The 13,784-nt window shown below is 35.8% G+C and overlaps 1 protein-coding gene across 1 annotated transcript; it reads left to right on the forward strand.

The window, feature by feature from the left end:
• The first annotated feature begins 6,627 nt into the window (after positions 1 to 6,627).
• Positions 6,628 to 13,034, forward strand: LOC139686661 (nucleolar protein 16). Its single transcript, XM_071583706.1, has 4 exons — positions 6,628 to 6,921; positions 7,389 to 7,497; positions 8,450 to 8,641; positions 12,808 to 13,034. The coding sequence occupies exons 1-4, from the start codon at positions 6,821 to 6,823 to the stop codon at positions 12,922 to 12,924; spliced, it is 519 nt and encodes a 172-aa protein (XP_071439807.1). The 5' UTR covers positions 6,628 to 6,820; the 3' UTR covers positions 12,925 to 13,034.
• Positions 13,035 to 13,784: the final 750 nt, after the last annotated feature.

Below are 13,784 nucleotides of genomic sequence, written 5' to 3' on the forward strand. Positions count from 1 at the left end.
TCAGTAATCATCAATAAATGCATATTTTTCATTACATTTGTACTCTTATGAAGTTCAGTTTAGTTTTATGACAAATTTAAGTCGATTATTGATTGATCACCCCAACAAACTTCACTTTTCAGCATTAATAATTTATCATAAAATTAGCAAAAAGTGATTGTTTCTATTTTATGCAAAATTTGGCAAATTATTATTATTATTAAAAATACACATGTGCTGATAGACATTGTCAGGTGGCACACAAGTCCCAAATAATTGCAAAAGATTATACATAAAACCAGACTTCAAAACACAAATCTCTTTAAGAAAACAAGTGAATCCCCATCCCATTTGCAACCATTAATCAGCAAGAAAAAAAAAGATACATTAAAAAAAATTAAGCTATTACATATAATACAATACACCACACATCAATCAAATTATTACATATAAGCCTTACATCTATTCTTAAAAGTATACACTCTGTTAGGAAAGGGCTCGAATATTTTTGCAGGTAAGGTGTTCCACTCAACAATTGTTCTATTTAGAAAAGAAAATTTTTTTTTTATTTGTTCTCTGTGCCCGGCATTTTACCTTAAATTTGTGATCATTTCTGCCTATAAAATTTGGGTTCCCCGCCTCTTTCCTAAGATCTGCCCAAGCTTTCTCCCCCTTCAGAATTCGGAACATTCCACAAAGTCTGCTTACTTTCCTTCTGGTTTCTAGAGGTTCCCAGCCCAGCGTTTCTAGCATGTCAGACACACTCTCCATCCTCCTATGCTTCCCCAGTACATATCGGGCAGCCTTCCTTTGCACCTTTTCCAGTTTTTTAATATGACCTTCTTCATGAGGGTCCCATACAAGAGAAGCGTACTCTAAAATTGGTCTTACTAGGGTCTGATAAGCCTTCTCCTTGGTTGCTCTAACGCTCCCTTTGAGGTTTCTCATCACCCAATGAAGAGTTTTGAAAGCTTTCTTCTTGATGTACTCCACATTTAGCCCCCACCCTAAGTCCTTAGTTAAATATACACCTAAGTATTTGCAAGTATCACTTCTAGGAATGACATTTTCTGAGAATTTATATTCCCTATTGTTTCCATTTACCTTATTGCTAAAAGTGATGGATTTGCATTTGCTAACATTAATATCCATCCCATTTTTTGTCACCCAATCTGCCATTTTATTAATGTCCCTTTGAAGTTTGTCACGGTCTCTGTCATTTTCGACTTTCCTGTAGATGATACAGTCGTCTGCAAAAAGTCTTATCTGAGAATTAATATTTATTGGGAGATCATTTATATACATTAAAAACAAGAGCGGGCCAAGTACGCTTCCTTGTGGGACTCCCGATGTTACCCTTGTTTTTTCAGAATACACTTCTCCTAATTTGACCCTTTGTGTTCGACCTTCCATGAAATTTCTGACCCAAGAGATTACTCTTCTATCTGTGTGCAGTGGCAATTGGCCCATCTTAAGCATTAAGCGATCGTGGTCAACTTTGTCAAAGGCTTTTGACAGGTCGACTATTATAGCATCCACTTCTATTCCTGCATCCATAGAGTCGAACATTTCTTGGCAGAACCCTAATAACTGAGTTTCGCAAGAGTGCCCTTTTCTAAAACCATATTGGCGACTATACAACCAATTCTCACTCTCTCACAAGTCCCAGAGATAATCAGCCATTATCTTTTCTAATAGCTTGCATACAACTGATGTCAAGCTTACCGGTCTATAATTATCAACTAGTGCCTTATCTCCTCCTTTGAAAATTGGCATAACATATGCCTCCTTCCAAGCATTTGGCAGAACATTATTGTTTAAGGTAACATTGAATAAATGATTTATATAATTTGAAACTACACTACCACACAATTTAAGCAAGTCAATTGAGATACCATCTGGCCCTTTTGATTTATTTGCCCTCATTTTCATAATTTTTTTATAAATTTCTGCGCTCAACATTTTAATACTTTTGGTATTAATATTTTTTCACCTCCTTGTTGACTCAGAGATGTATCTACAGGATCCTTTTTATTTACCATAACCTTAAATACACTTGCATACCAATTATTAAACGCATTAGCCTTTTCCTTATCATCAACGATTAGTGTTCCATCCTCTTTTTTTAAAGCTGTTATGTTTTCCCTGTTGTCTTTCCTCCTCCGGAGGTACTTGTAAAATTTATTTCCATTATCTATCCCGATTATTTTCTGTAGAAAACTATCTTTGGCTATTTACTTTTCTCTATTCAATTCACGAACTAATTTTTTGTAAATTATGAGCCATTCCGAGCTCTCGTTCCGTTTTTTGTGAATCACTCTCAGTTTTTTCTTCAAGGATCTAATTTTTCGGTTGTAGAACTCTGGATCAGTATTTAATTAACACAATATGAAATGTAACAAATTTTGATGGAATATGAAAAGTTGGTGACTTTAACGAGAGAGAACCTTTGCTCCCTTGTTGTCTAGGAAAAGCACCTTGTGTCCATCTCACAGTCATTTGTGGCAGTTCACCTTCATGTTCTTTCCTTGAATCTTTTAACTTCGCTCAATGATAGACTCAGTAAAAGCTTGCCTGACGCAACATTCAAATTGCCAGGCATTTTCACAGAAATAAAAAAATTCCAAGGTAGGCTCGATACTTTGCCCATTGTTTTTCCCCTTCATGGGCAACAGAATAAGGAACAATAAAACACAAGAAAGATGAAGGAATATTTTTGAAATTTTGCCACTGTGCTCACTCTAAAAATATTTTGAGAGTGGTTTGAATTATAACGGAAATTTACATGCATTAATTAAGCACAGACCATTCAAATGGAGTCCTTGAAGTAGGACTTAAACATCAGTTTTCCAATAGTACACGTTAGATTCCCATCATTTACCAATAGGAATATGCTCAAAACCCTAAAAGAGGTTCCTCACACATACAGTATCCTTCACGTAATTAATTTTAATGTACTATTATCCTTTAAATTATCTAATTGAAAAAATAAATGATTGGTTCACTAATGTTTAACTGAGAACAGCCCTTAACCTTAGCCTAGTATTTTTATCCCCTATATTCATGGAATAAATCAAACATGGATTAATAAATTTTTATATCATTAAACAAAAGAGAGAGAAATATATATATATAAATAAATAATGAAACAAAATTGATATGAAATTTCCTTTCATAAGATAACTGACCAATAAATAGCATGATATAAAAGTAACTCCCTGCTGATTGCTTCCTAGCACTGATTTTAACTCATTAATCAAAGAAAGAAACCTTGTTCAATTCTGCCGCCCAACACTGTATCTTGAGACATTATATAATTGGTTATAGTAATATGAAATCAATGGACACAACAAAGAACTAAACATAATTAAAGGACAGTGTCTACCAGTGATATAGTTATGCACTCACACTGATAAGCCTTAACTTCAGTAAAAACATCAGTCAACCACATATTATCGTATTTGGATAAAAAAAGATTTGTGGATAGTATTAATTTCACCTTTTCAATAAATTCTGTGGTCAAACATATATGGAGTAATACAATCAAACCATTTGAAGTCCTGGAAAGAGTCACTTACAGAAATAGGTACATGAAATACCCTGCTCACTTTCTGTGTAGCCATTCATTCAAGATTACCTCAAATTCGTTACTGGTAATAAGTTGAATCACATTCCAGAAAAGTATTGCACAAGACAATGCTGATGGAAATTAGTTCCATCTGTCTTATGCTTAACAGCCCGATCTTGAGTACTCACTTAATCAGCAATCACCAATCATGGAAGGAAAGAAAAAAATAATTAATTATTGAGAAAGTAGCCTAAATCTTTGTAATTCTTCTTGTGTCACTATTTCGAGTTGTGGCAGAGCATTTGGATGTATCCAACAAAGACAACTTCAATTGGCACAAGGTCATAATTTGTGATTGGGTTGATTGCATCACATCCCACTATAACTGTCTTATTGGAGAGGAATGATTATTAACAATTGTGATTGCCAATATTGTATTTTTATTCACATGACCCACGTTTGTACACTCTGTGTCATCTTCAGGTGAGCATTACATACATGTTGGCAAATATATACTCTTGTTGATGAGAGAAAGGAGGGGTGGGTTTTAGGGTTAAGGATTTAATGGTGGGTGGAAATCGGAGACTGATTGGCTAGGTGAAAGAACCAAAAGGATGATTGGCAGGGGCCAGGGGGAGTAGGGTGAGGAAAAGGAAAAGCACTGTAGATTATGGTCTACATCGTGACAATTCATGATCGCTGAAACCTCACATTGCCTCGCAAAATCACCACTACACCACCATCGGTCTCGACAAAACATTGATGATCGATTGATCAAAAAGTATGGCCAAATTGTAGCTTGCAACATAGGATAACTGATGATTTTGCCCATGTGTCAAAACTGTGGCAAAAACTCCTGCACAGCTCACTCTTTCAGTGATAAAAGATACAGTTTGCATTCATTCCTCCTCCAATCCTTGCCATGTCAGTGGATGGCTTGTCTTCAAAGTTCCAAGGGCTGGGGTGTGGGGGGGAGGGACTTTGAATCTTAATTTATCTACACTGGAACCAGAAGGTGATAGGCCGTTGTGTGCTTTCATGATGCATTGAAGGGGATCAAAAACAACAGGGAGTGGGAGAGAAACATATCCATTTCAATCCATAAATGGACTGATATATAAAAGGTGCATATTTGAAGATAAAAGAAATAATTATCATATCTGTCATTGACTCCCTTCGTGCTAATACTAATTTCAACAAAGGAATTCTTCTTCTAATGTTTTTGCCTTGAAATGTTGATCCATATTTTACTCCAAAATTCTGTGTAGATATCAGAGCTGCTCTGATGTAATCTCTTCTACCTTAACATTTGATAAAATACTCTCCATCAAGCATTGGAGATGAGATGTATCTATCACCGATTTCTTTCCTTTCCACTTCTCTCTAAAATTCTCTTCTCTGAGTTTCCCTTCACTTTGGACAAATGCCAGGTCATACGTGTATGACACTCCTGTGCAGAAGACAATATGTTAAAATAATGGAGAACTTTTCAAGAGAACCTTTTGCCTCTTGTTATTGATGGTGGATAATTATCCTGCCATGCTGGTAATGGAGAACATTTGTGTTGGTTTAGCCCTTCTATGGCTCCTGCATCATTTTTGCTCTCAATATCTAACCTTTATAAATGCATTAGATGTTGTCTTCTAAATTCCCAAATGGAAAACGACTACTGGTAATAAAGCTAAAGAGCAAAATGTAAATATGTAAATCTTTTTGGAAAATTTAAAGTTTTAAAAACAATAGATTAAGACTGAAATTGACTAAGAGTATTCAAGGTCATGTGAATACTATTTGTCATATGTGTATTTCATATCTTCCCACGTCATATCGTGTTTAGAGTTTGAAATTGAAGAAATGGGTATCATTTCATTAGTATGATTGAATAGCTAGGCTTTAGTCAAATATAATTGAAGGAATTTTAGGTTTATAGCAGAAGGCATTTTAGTCAAAGCAAAACGTCATATTTTGATGTTTAGCTTTGGCTAAAAAGTATTTTTTTTAATTGTACTCACTAAAGATAAGAAGGCAAAAATAATGCAATGGGCCCTTTATAAGGTAAAAGATTGATGAGATATTTAAGATGAAAATATTTGACTTGATTACAGAATACCAATTGGTCAAGTAATTAATTGTTGAATGCATAATTGAAGCAAATTATAGCTTAAGATCATTAATTACTTGCTTTTATGCTCTCAAGGTTTAATTGCATTCATACTAAGGATGAGAGATGTGTTTCATTCAGGAGATAATGATATTCTGGCTGCAAGTGTTGCTAGTTCATTAATGATTCCAGGGTACACCACATAGTTAAAATAAAAGGAAGATTACACACACCAATAAGTGATTGATCAATATTGATTTTAATATTAGGCATGACTGGCATAAAACCACCGTTTGTGGGCTCAATCTTGGAATGCTAATAAGAAAAAGTAGCATAAGGCAAGAATTTTGAAAAAAAAGTAGTGTATGAAAAAACATTTTTTCTTGAATGATAAACCAAAGCACTGGTTCAAGCCCAGCCTCAGGCATTTTTGAATTGTTGATACTAGTGGCTAGGTTGCTAATGATAAACCACGAGGTTATGGAGGCCAATGATTACATGGACCACCAAAGAGATCCTGAGAACAGCAAAGGTGATACCAATAATACCTGTAATTGATATATGAGTCAGTCCCATTGAATTACTCACGTACAAAGAATTACTCCTTTTCTCTTAAATTCACCAAACGAAGACTAAAATATGGCAGCTATATTCGCCATATGTTGAAAAATATCCTCGTAAACAGTGAATGGAAATAAACAATATTTACCTTGTTTCAAGGCCAGGTGTACAATTATAAATGGCCATAACTACGTAACTTAAACAAAAATATGGCATCTGTAGCCACACTCTTGGAATATCGATATATTATGCTGTAATAAAGAGCTTTAATCTCTTTAATTTATATCCCCAGATTATCCAAATTTCAATGTATGCGCCAAATGAAGAATGAGGAAAATCGACGGAGCCAATCGATCATTGGACGAAATATCTCGATTACTCGAGAAGTAATCAGCCAATCCGGACAGTCCAGAGTTCGTATAGACCTTGCAAGTGTGTGGTCGAAATTTTGGGACATGTGGAAGGGTTGATTTCACGTGGTAGTGACTTATTTTTCTCTTAAGATGTGCGGCAATGTCCTATCACCGTTCTATTCCAATGTGTAATTTTTGTTCAGCCTGTTGAGCTGTTTAAATTTAAAAACACTGTGACTTAATTCCAAGAAAGCTAAGATGACGAAAATCAGGAAACAAAGGAGAAAGAAGACATACAGGCAGTCGTCTAGTCGTCGGCGATTGAGCCAAAGAATGAGGAAATTACCTCGCATTAAGTGGTGAGTATCTTTTGTCTCTAATTTAAACTCTTTGATTTATGGGATGCTTTATTATTTTCATTGGGTGAGTTTGTTATTGACTTGAAGGTACAACATTCAAACAATCTCCGAATGTTCTTGGAAATCGTTAACTCTTATTCAATAGTGCATAGTACCCATTTAACATTAATCTGAACCTATGAGTCCATCCCCTGGGCCTCTCAAAATTGCGAAAAATAATACCCTAGGGGATAGTGAGATAATTGTGATTCTCATATATTTCTTTCATGTTGTGTGAGAGATATTTCATTTGAAAGAGTTTTTATTAGATTCCATGATTGCTGTTCTCCGGTTTTTCTCGCAATTCCGGCACACAAAAATACGTGTCCGAAAAATTACTTAACCTTACCATTTTTATTTAGATTTATTTACATTAAAACCCTTATCGTAGTATATCATCCCTCAAGCTACTCATGATATTCTTTCAGTCCAGAAATTAAAGAAGCGTGGAGTGGAAGCAAATCAGCCAAGCAGAACATGGAGGAAATGGGATTAGTGTATGATATGAAAGCGGCATTCAGGATACCAACCACAAAGGTTCATTTCATGTGTCCATTGGAGATCTAAATTTGTCATTCACTGCTTATCTTTACCCACAAACATGTATAAAATCAATAGTACTACTTTCTTTTTTATTTTTCATTGTTGCTTTCATTATGTTCTTGTATTTTATGCATCCATCAATAGTTTTTTTTCATGTCCTTAGTCTGAAAGGTTTTATTTACGATGGATTTGTAGGTAAATCCCTTAAAAGAATTGTATAATGCCTGAAATTTAATAATAATAATCTTTTTTCATCAAAGAGCATTATATACCACTACATGAGCCATATTGAGTAGAAAAGGCCCAAATACAGTGTTTATTACTTTGGTGGAGATGTACGTATGTATTACAATTTCACGCTTGAAAAATCAAGTGCAAACATTTTCTTAAAAAAACGCTGCGGGTTTGAAATCAACGAATCCTATATTACGTTTTTGAAACTATTACAGCTAGCTAGTCCTGCTCAATGAGGAAGTTTGTTGTAACATTTAGGGTAAGGTTATCCAACTGGTTGAAAGGGTCAGGTGCTGGGGTGGGATGAAACAGTGCAAGAGGTAAATACTGGCTATTTTTAAAAGTACACAATCTCTGTTTTAAAACATATTCAACAGCTTGCTCTGTAGACTTTCTAGGTCTAACTTCAAATTGTGATGAGCCGGGAAAATTTTTACTTAATCTATTAGTATTTGGGCACTACCAATAGTCTCAATACCTTTGCCAATTACAGGAATGATGTAATATTTTGCACTGTCAGCAGGACTACATATATCTGCAATATACGTACATGCTTTTTATTATGAAAGTGTGCGACAAATTTATTTAAAATATTACATGTATGATCTAACACAGTGAATTTATTGAATTTGCATTTGTGTGGAAGTTTAAACCAAAAGTGTGTGGTGGTGCATGATGGTTCCCCTTAATGAATTAGTTCCATTTGTCGCAGGAACTTTTAAAAGATGAACCATCTGCTTCGGCCAGTGGTGAGACTGCCAAGAGGAGACGTCCAAGGAAGCAGCACGTGGCCGAAAAATTGGAAGAAGATGCCAAACTTCCAAGGGAAAGGCTTTTAAGGCTCCCTGATAGTCAGGCCAAATGGCTTGCTTATCTGGTTCATAAGTATGGAGAGGATTACAAGGTAATGACACATTTTAATTGTGTGTATGATAATGGGAATTCATTTAACCACTTGGCCCTGTGGAACCCGGCGCAGTGAGCATAATTCATTCGGAAATCTTTCTCATGAAGTTGAATGCTTCTTAGATGAAATAAATTTTGTCCATATAAATTGTTATGTACAATAATGCCTTCCATGTAAAAAAATGAATTATTTACAAGGTTTAGTCCAAGGAAATTAAATATACATTGTTTAGGATTTTGAATCATCTTCATCTTTTCATCTGTAGTGGAATGAACCAATTTGGAATGCAAAGTCGATTTGTAAAAAAAATAATGAAAATAATTAGTTAATCAATTACACATTCTTAATTCTTTTTCATTAGAAAGCTGTCTAGACACATTTGTTTTTGCCATTGCTTCAAAAGTTTGTAAAAATGTGCCATAGTATTATCATTAAATAAATTTTAAGCATCCGTAGCCACTCCATTACTAGAATGATACTTCGTATGCTTGGTGCAATGCACAAGTTTCCAATTCTTTCTTAAGACCTCCACATCATCTTTGGCTTGCTCTTCTAGACTTGACACTTCTTGAAGGTTCGTAGAGTTTCTGGATGGTAAACAGCAGGGGTTTCATGTTCAAATTGCTGCTTGCGTTAGCATGATATAGGGGAGTGAAATGGTCTTTCATTGGCTTGAGGCTGGACAGTGCCATCTCCTCAGTTGTTATTTGTCTATGCAGGTTTGCTTTGACATCTTCTTTCAGAAGAGACCCATCTTATCACAATTAAAAACCTATTGCAGCAGGTAACCCTCTGAATCTATGAGCTTCTTTAATCACTGATGAAGTTCTCTGCTGCCTTTGAGTCAGAGCTCACTGCTTTACCACGTCTCACAATACCTTGGCCATTCTTGTCACTCCCTTAAAAGCATCGGTGTCCTAAATCTTGTCCTTGTTCTTGTGGATTATGTAAATCACTGGTGTAGATCGCATTTGGATGCTAGACGTCTCACTCGTGCGTTGTTCTCACTTTTTAATGATTTTAATTTTTACTGTTATTTTTACTTTCTTATGACTATCTGTGTGTGGCTTTTTCTTCAAGAGCATTTTTTAAACTATGGTGAAAATATGCTTAGACGTTGCACGCAAACAATTACAAATAAAATGTCTGAACACAAGTTTTGAAAAATGTGTGATCACTAGTGAAACTAAGATGCCAGCAGAAATTTGGTCTTAATGTGAAGAAACTGGTCTTTTACTGAAACTGCTATGGTCTTTTAGTAAAGAAGCAATTTCTAAGCACGGAGAAAAGTAGCAGGCGTGCAATCATTCCAGGAATCCCCTCTCATCACTTGTTATGTGAAAATTTGCTCATCATGCAAGTCAATTTTACTAAAAATATTTTGCTCATGGTGCAAAGTGCATGCTATGCGAGGTGCTCTTTAAGCAAGGTTGCACTGTACTGGTCCTAGTATGGCCTGCAATATTAATATTTCTTCCACTTGAAATTAGTAGTAGAAATAGTAGTTATTAGGGTAGGTTACTGACAGCCCCAGCTGGAATTTTAGTGTGTGTTCATTGCCACAATTTGACATGACGGAAGGTCATGTATTCTCATGATCACAAGGGTGACAGTTGGCAGGGAGCAATGATATATGTACTCCTGGTGGAGTCATCCATACCAGAAACTAGGAAGGGTCGAAGCCAGACAAAAGGTAGTCTGTTAAACATCTGTTCCTCAGCGAGGCGGCTGCAGAGGCAACTGACCCCATTGGGTGGGCAAATAGAGTGCTCGTGTCACATCTAAGGCACAATTTAGGAAGTTAGCAGGAAACTACTTTAATTATTTCTCTCAAACAGTTATGATGGATAAAATTACAAGAATAAATCAAGACAATAATGGGAACTTAGTTCTTTCTTCAAAGTAGTCATCGCATGAAATACTTGAAAAGTTGAAGAGACAGCAGTTATAAAAAAGGAGACATGGAAGAGGACTGAATCAGTTGCAATAGGATGTTAGGATGATGTTGAGTATGTAATTAGGAAATATATAGTAGGAGATGGAAAGAGGGAATATAGACAAATTAGGGCTCTGAGAGGTGAGATGGAAGGATAATTGGGTTTCCTGGAGCGATATTTATGTATAGGGTAATATGCAGTGGAGCAAATGACTACCAGTTAAGGGTAGCAACAGCATTGAATGAAAAGGGAGGATAGAGTCTAGTAAAAACAGAGGATGAGTGACAATATTATTTGTAGAGGTGAATATTGAACCTGTGAACTTGGTCATTATTCAGTTCTATACGAAACCCAGTAACCATTGGGAGGAAGAAGTCAAGAGGGTATATGAAGAGTTAGAGAACATGATTCTGCTTGTTCCTGGTTGGAATGTGATGGTAGTGAGGGGACTAGGGTCTAGGAACAAGGACTGGACACAGACAGCAATTAAGAGCTCTGCAGGAGACAGGTTTAATTATAATGAACACTTGGTTTAAACACCACAATTTGGTTGCCCATTGAATTTATTTCTCGCCAGCACCATTTACTCTTCTGTAATTTCTCTCTAGATTATATCAGGTCTTCTCTCAGCATTCCCTCCCTTGCTGATTGCTGTGCCATGAATGATATGCAGTTTTTCTTAAAAATTGTCAACAGTAATTATAGGTCTTTCCCTCTTCCAGTGCCTTTGCGTACGATGTGGTTGAATGTCCTCTTTCACTTTGTCACCCCTTGTTTCTCTCAATGACAAAATGCTCATTTAACTTCAGACTTCCATCAGCCTGTACTGCAATGATGAAATGCTTCCTTGACTTCAACCCATTCTGTCCATCCCTGTCATGCTCCTACTCCCCCTTAATTTTCTTCGGACCACCTACTCCTTCGCTTATAATTTCATATTCCTCATGTATGTAAACTGAATGTATTTTATGTGGTGATTTTGTTTTTTGTTGGTTTGGTTTTATGCATTAATTTTTTATCAATATCACTTGTTTTTTCTTTGTTATTTATCCAATGTAATTGGTGTGATGCTGTTTTTGGACTAAATAAATAAACGAAGTTTCAGGTATACATGGAAAATGCCAGGTGGTTTGTTTAGTCAGCAGTAGTAGTAGTTCTAGAGGAGGCAACTGGCAGCTTAGCATTAGCTTACTCTTATTGAAAGGCACCAAGGGGTCAACTGCTTACGCCCCATTTGACGGTCGGTGTACTCACTCAAAGTGCTCTCCTGAAAGCACTTCAAGTAGGGATCCAGAATACCACTGAAAAAGTTCTGCCATCTCCAGAATTTGAACCCGAGCCCTCTGGGTGGGAAGCCAGTAAGTAAACCACCGCACCATCGTCATCCCCGTGATTTAATTAGTTATCAGTTAAACTATGTTATGGTGAAGCGCAGTTTTAGAAATTTTGCCATTCAATTTATATATGTTCCTGGGAACTGATGTGGATTCAGATAATAATTAATTGCTAATGAAAGGTTACATCAGATTAAAAAGAAAAAAAGGTAGTGGAATAATTCTTGTGTGATGAAGAGGAAATGAGTAAAGTAAAATTAATATGGGATTATCTCAGAATAGGTAGAATTAAAAACTGCGAACAAAAGTAAAGAAACAGTACATACGCTGGCCAGGAAACCATACATTATAGATGAGATGATTGATAGATGTGATAAGGAAATTGAAGAATGTCAATGCAGCACAACCGATTGCTGAACGATCACTATCAAAAAGTCAAGAGAAAATCCTAGTACATTCAAAGAAATGGCAGGAAAATAATTAAATGACCCAGGAAAGATTCAGGCCAATATAAAGATTAGAAAAATCTATGAGGCAAAGATGCTAGCATGTTTAGGCATAGAAAGAGAATATGATGTATTTGAAAATATCTTAGGTACCTGTAGGCTTGATTTTAAAAGGAAAAGACATTGAGGGAATAAGCATTTATGTAGAAGGAATTTTACTGAAAGACTTCATCAGATCAGTATCAGTTCCCATCCCAAAAAGGGTAAGACATCCGCATGTGAGATCTTGTTTTGCATAGCACAAGAGGAAGTTAAGATTTTAAATAATTGGATAGGAATGCAATTTGTGGCAGGTTAATACATAATATCCATCCTAGGGTATGGGTATATTATGAGCCTATAATTAAGGAATTTTGGTCTAATATGAATTCTTCCAAATATTGCAGGCGATGGCCAGGGATGAACACAACTATTACCAAGAAACGTGGAAACAGTTGAGAACCAAAATAAGACTTCTGAAGAGTATTCCAGGACAGTTGGAGGAAAATCTGTGTGCAGAGTGAAATCAAGGACTCTGAGGTCTCTGGACATTTTTGTTTGTGGTGCCACTGACAAAATTCATGGAAAATTGTCTTCTGTGAAGTCTTGTGCAAATAAATACTTTTTTACTGTATGGTGTTTAATATATTTGGACTTTCCCTGTAATCTTACATATGTTACCAGAGAACTGGTAGGTTAGGTGGGCACCATCCATGGGGTCTGATATCTACTGTATCATGTTGTTTTGACAAGTATTACTGAGTGGCCCCAGTCAAGATCATTCCTCACCTCTCCTGCTCATTTCTTTGTATCTGTTTATGTAGATGATACAGCACACCTAACCTATTCTAAGAACCTAGACAATGAAATAGCGCAGAGAAACATTGACAGTATGAGTAAATGGTCTGAAGATAATTTGGTGTTCATTAACTTTAAGAAAACAATATTTAACTAATTTTATCCACACCTAAGGAAAATTATAGTCTCTCCTCTTCTGATTTTATTAGGTTCCTCTCTTGAATGTTTTGTGACCGAATTCTTGGGGATGCATGTACATCTTACCTCTTGAGAAAAATTTTCCCAGGGTTGACAATGTTATGACTCTCAGTATATGATGAATTAATTCATATTTGGCTGAAACATGGAATTGCTTTATGTAAGCACTCGTACCATTTCATGAGCCTCCTTAGGCTGCAAAAGAATGATCAGTAAGAATCTTGGGTATAGTAACTAGGACTAGCAGTTCTACAGTTTGCTTTAAAAAATTCAAATTTTTAATTTTTCCCTGTATTTACATATTCCTTGTTATTATCATTGTCAAGCCAAAGTCACGTTCAATTTGATAACCATTGCTGATATGCATTAGTCTGCATTAAGAAGTTGT

Source organism: Hetaerina americana, unplaced genomic scaffold (genome assembly GCF_022747635.1).
Source record: "Hetaerina americana unplaced genomic scaffold, ioHetAmer1.1.p SCAF_145, whole genome shotgun sequence".
Taxonomy (NCBI): domain Eukaryota; kingdom Metazoa; phylum Arthropoda; class Insecta; order Odonata; family Calopterygidae; genus Hetaerina; species Hetaerina americana.

Bases quoted from the DNA above. Each gene is read 5' to 3' on its own strand.
- LOC139686661 (XM_071583706.1), top strand. From the start codon at position 6,821: ATGACGAAAATCAGGAAACAAAGGAGAAAGAAGACATACAGGCAGTCG. The intron at 7,498-8,449 runs GTTCATTTCATG...CATTTGTCGCAG, and splicing joins TCAGGATACCAACCACAAAG to GAACTTTTAAAAGATGAACC. The intron at 8,642-12,807 runs GTAATGACACAT...CAAATATTGCAG, and splicing joins AGTATGGAGAGGATTACAAG to GCGATGGCCAGGGATGAACA.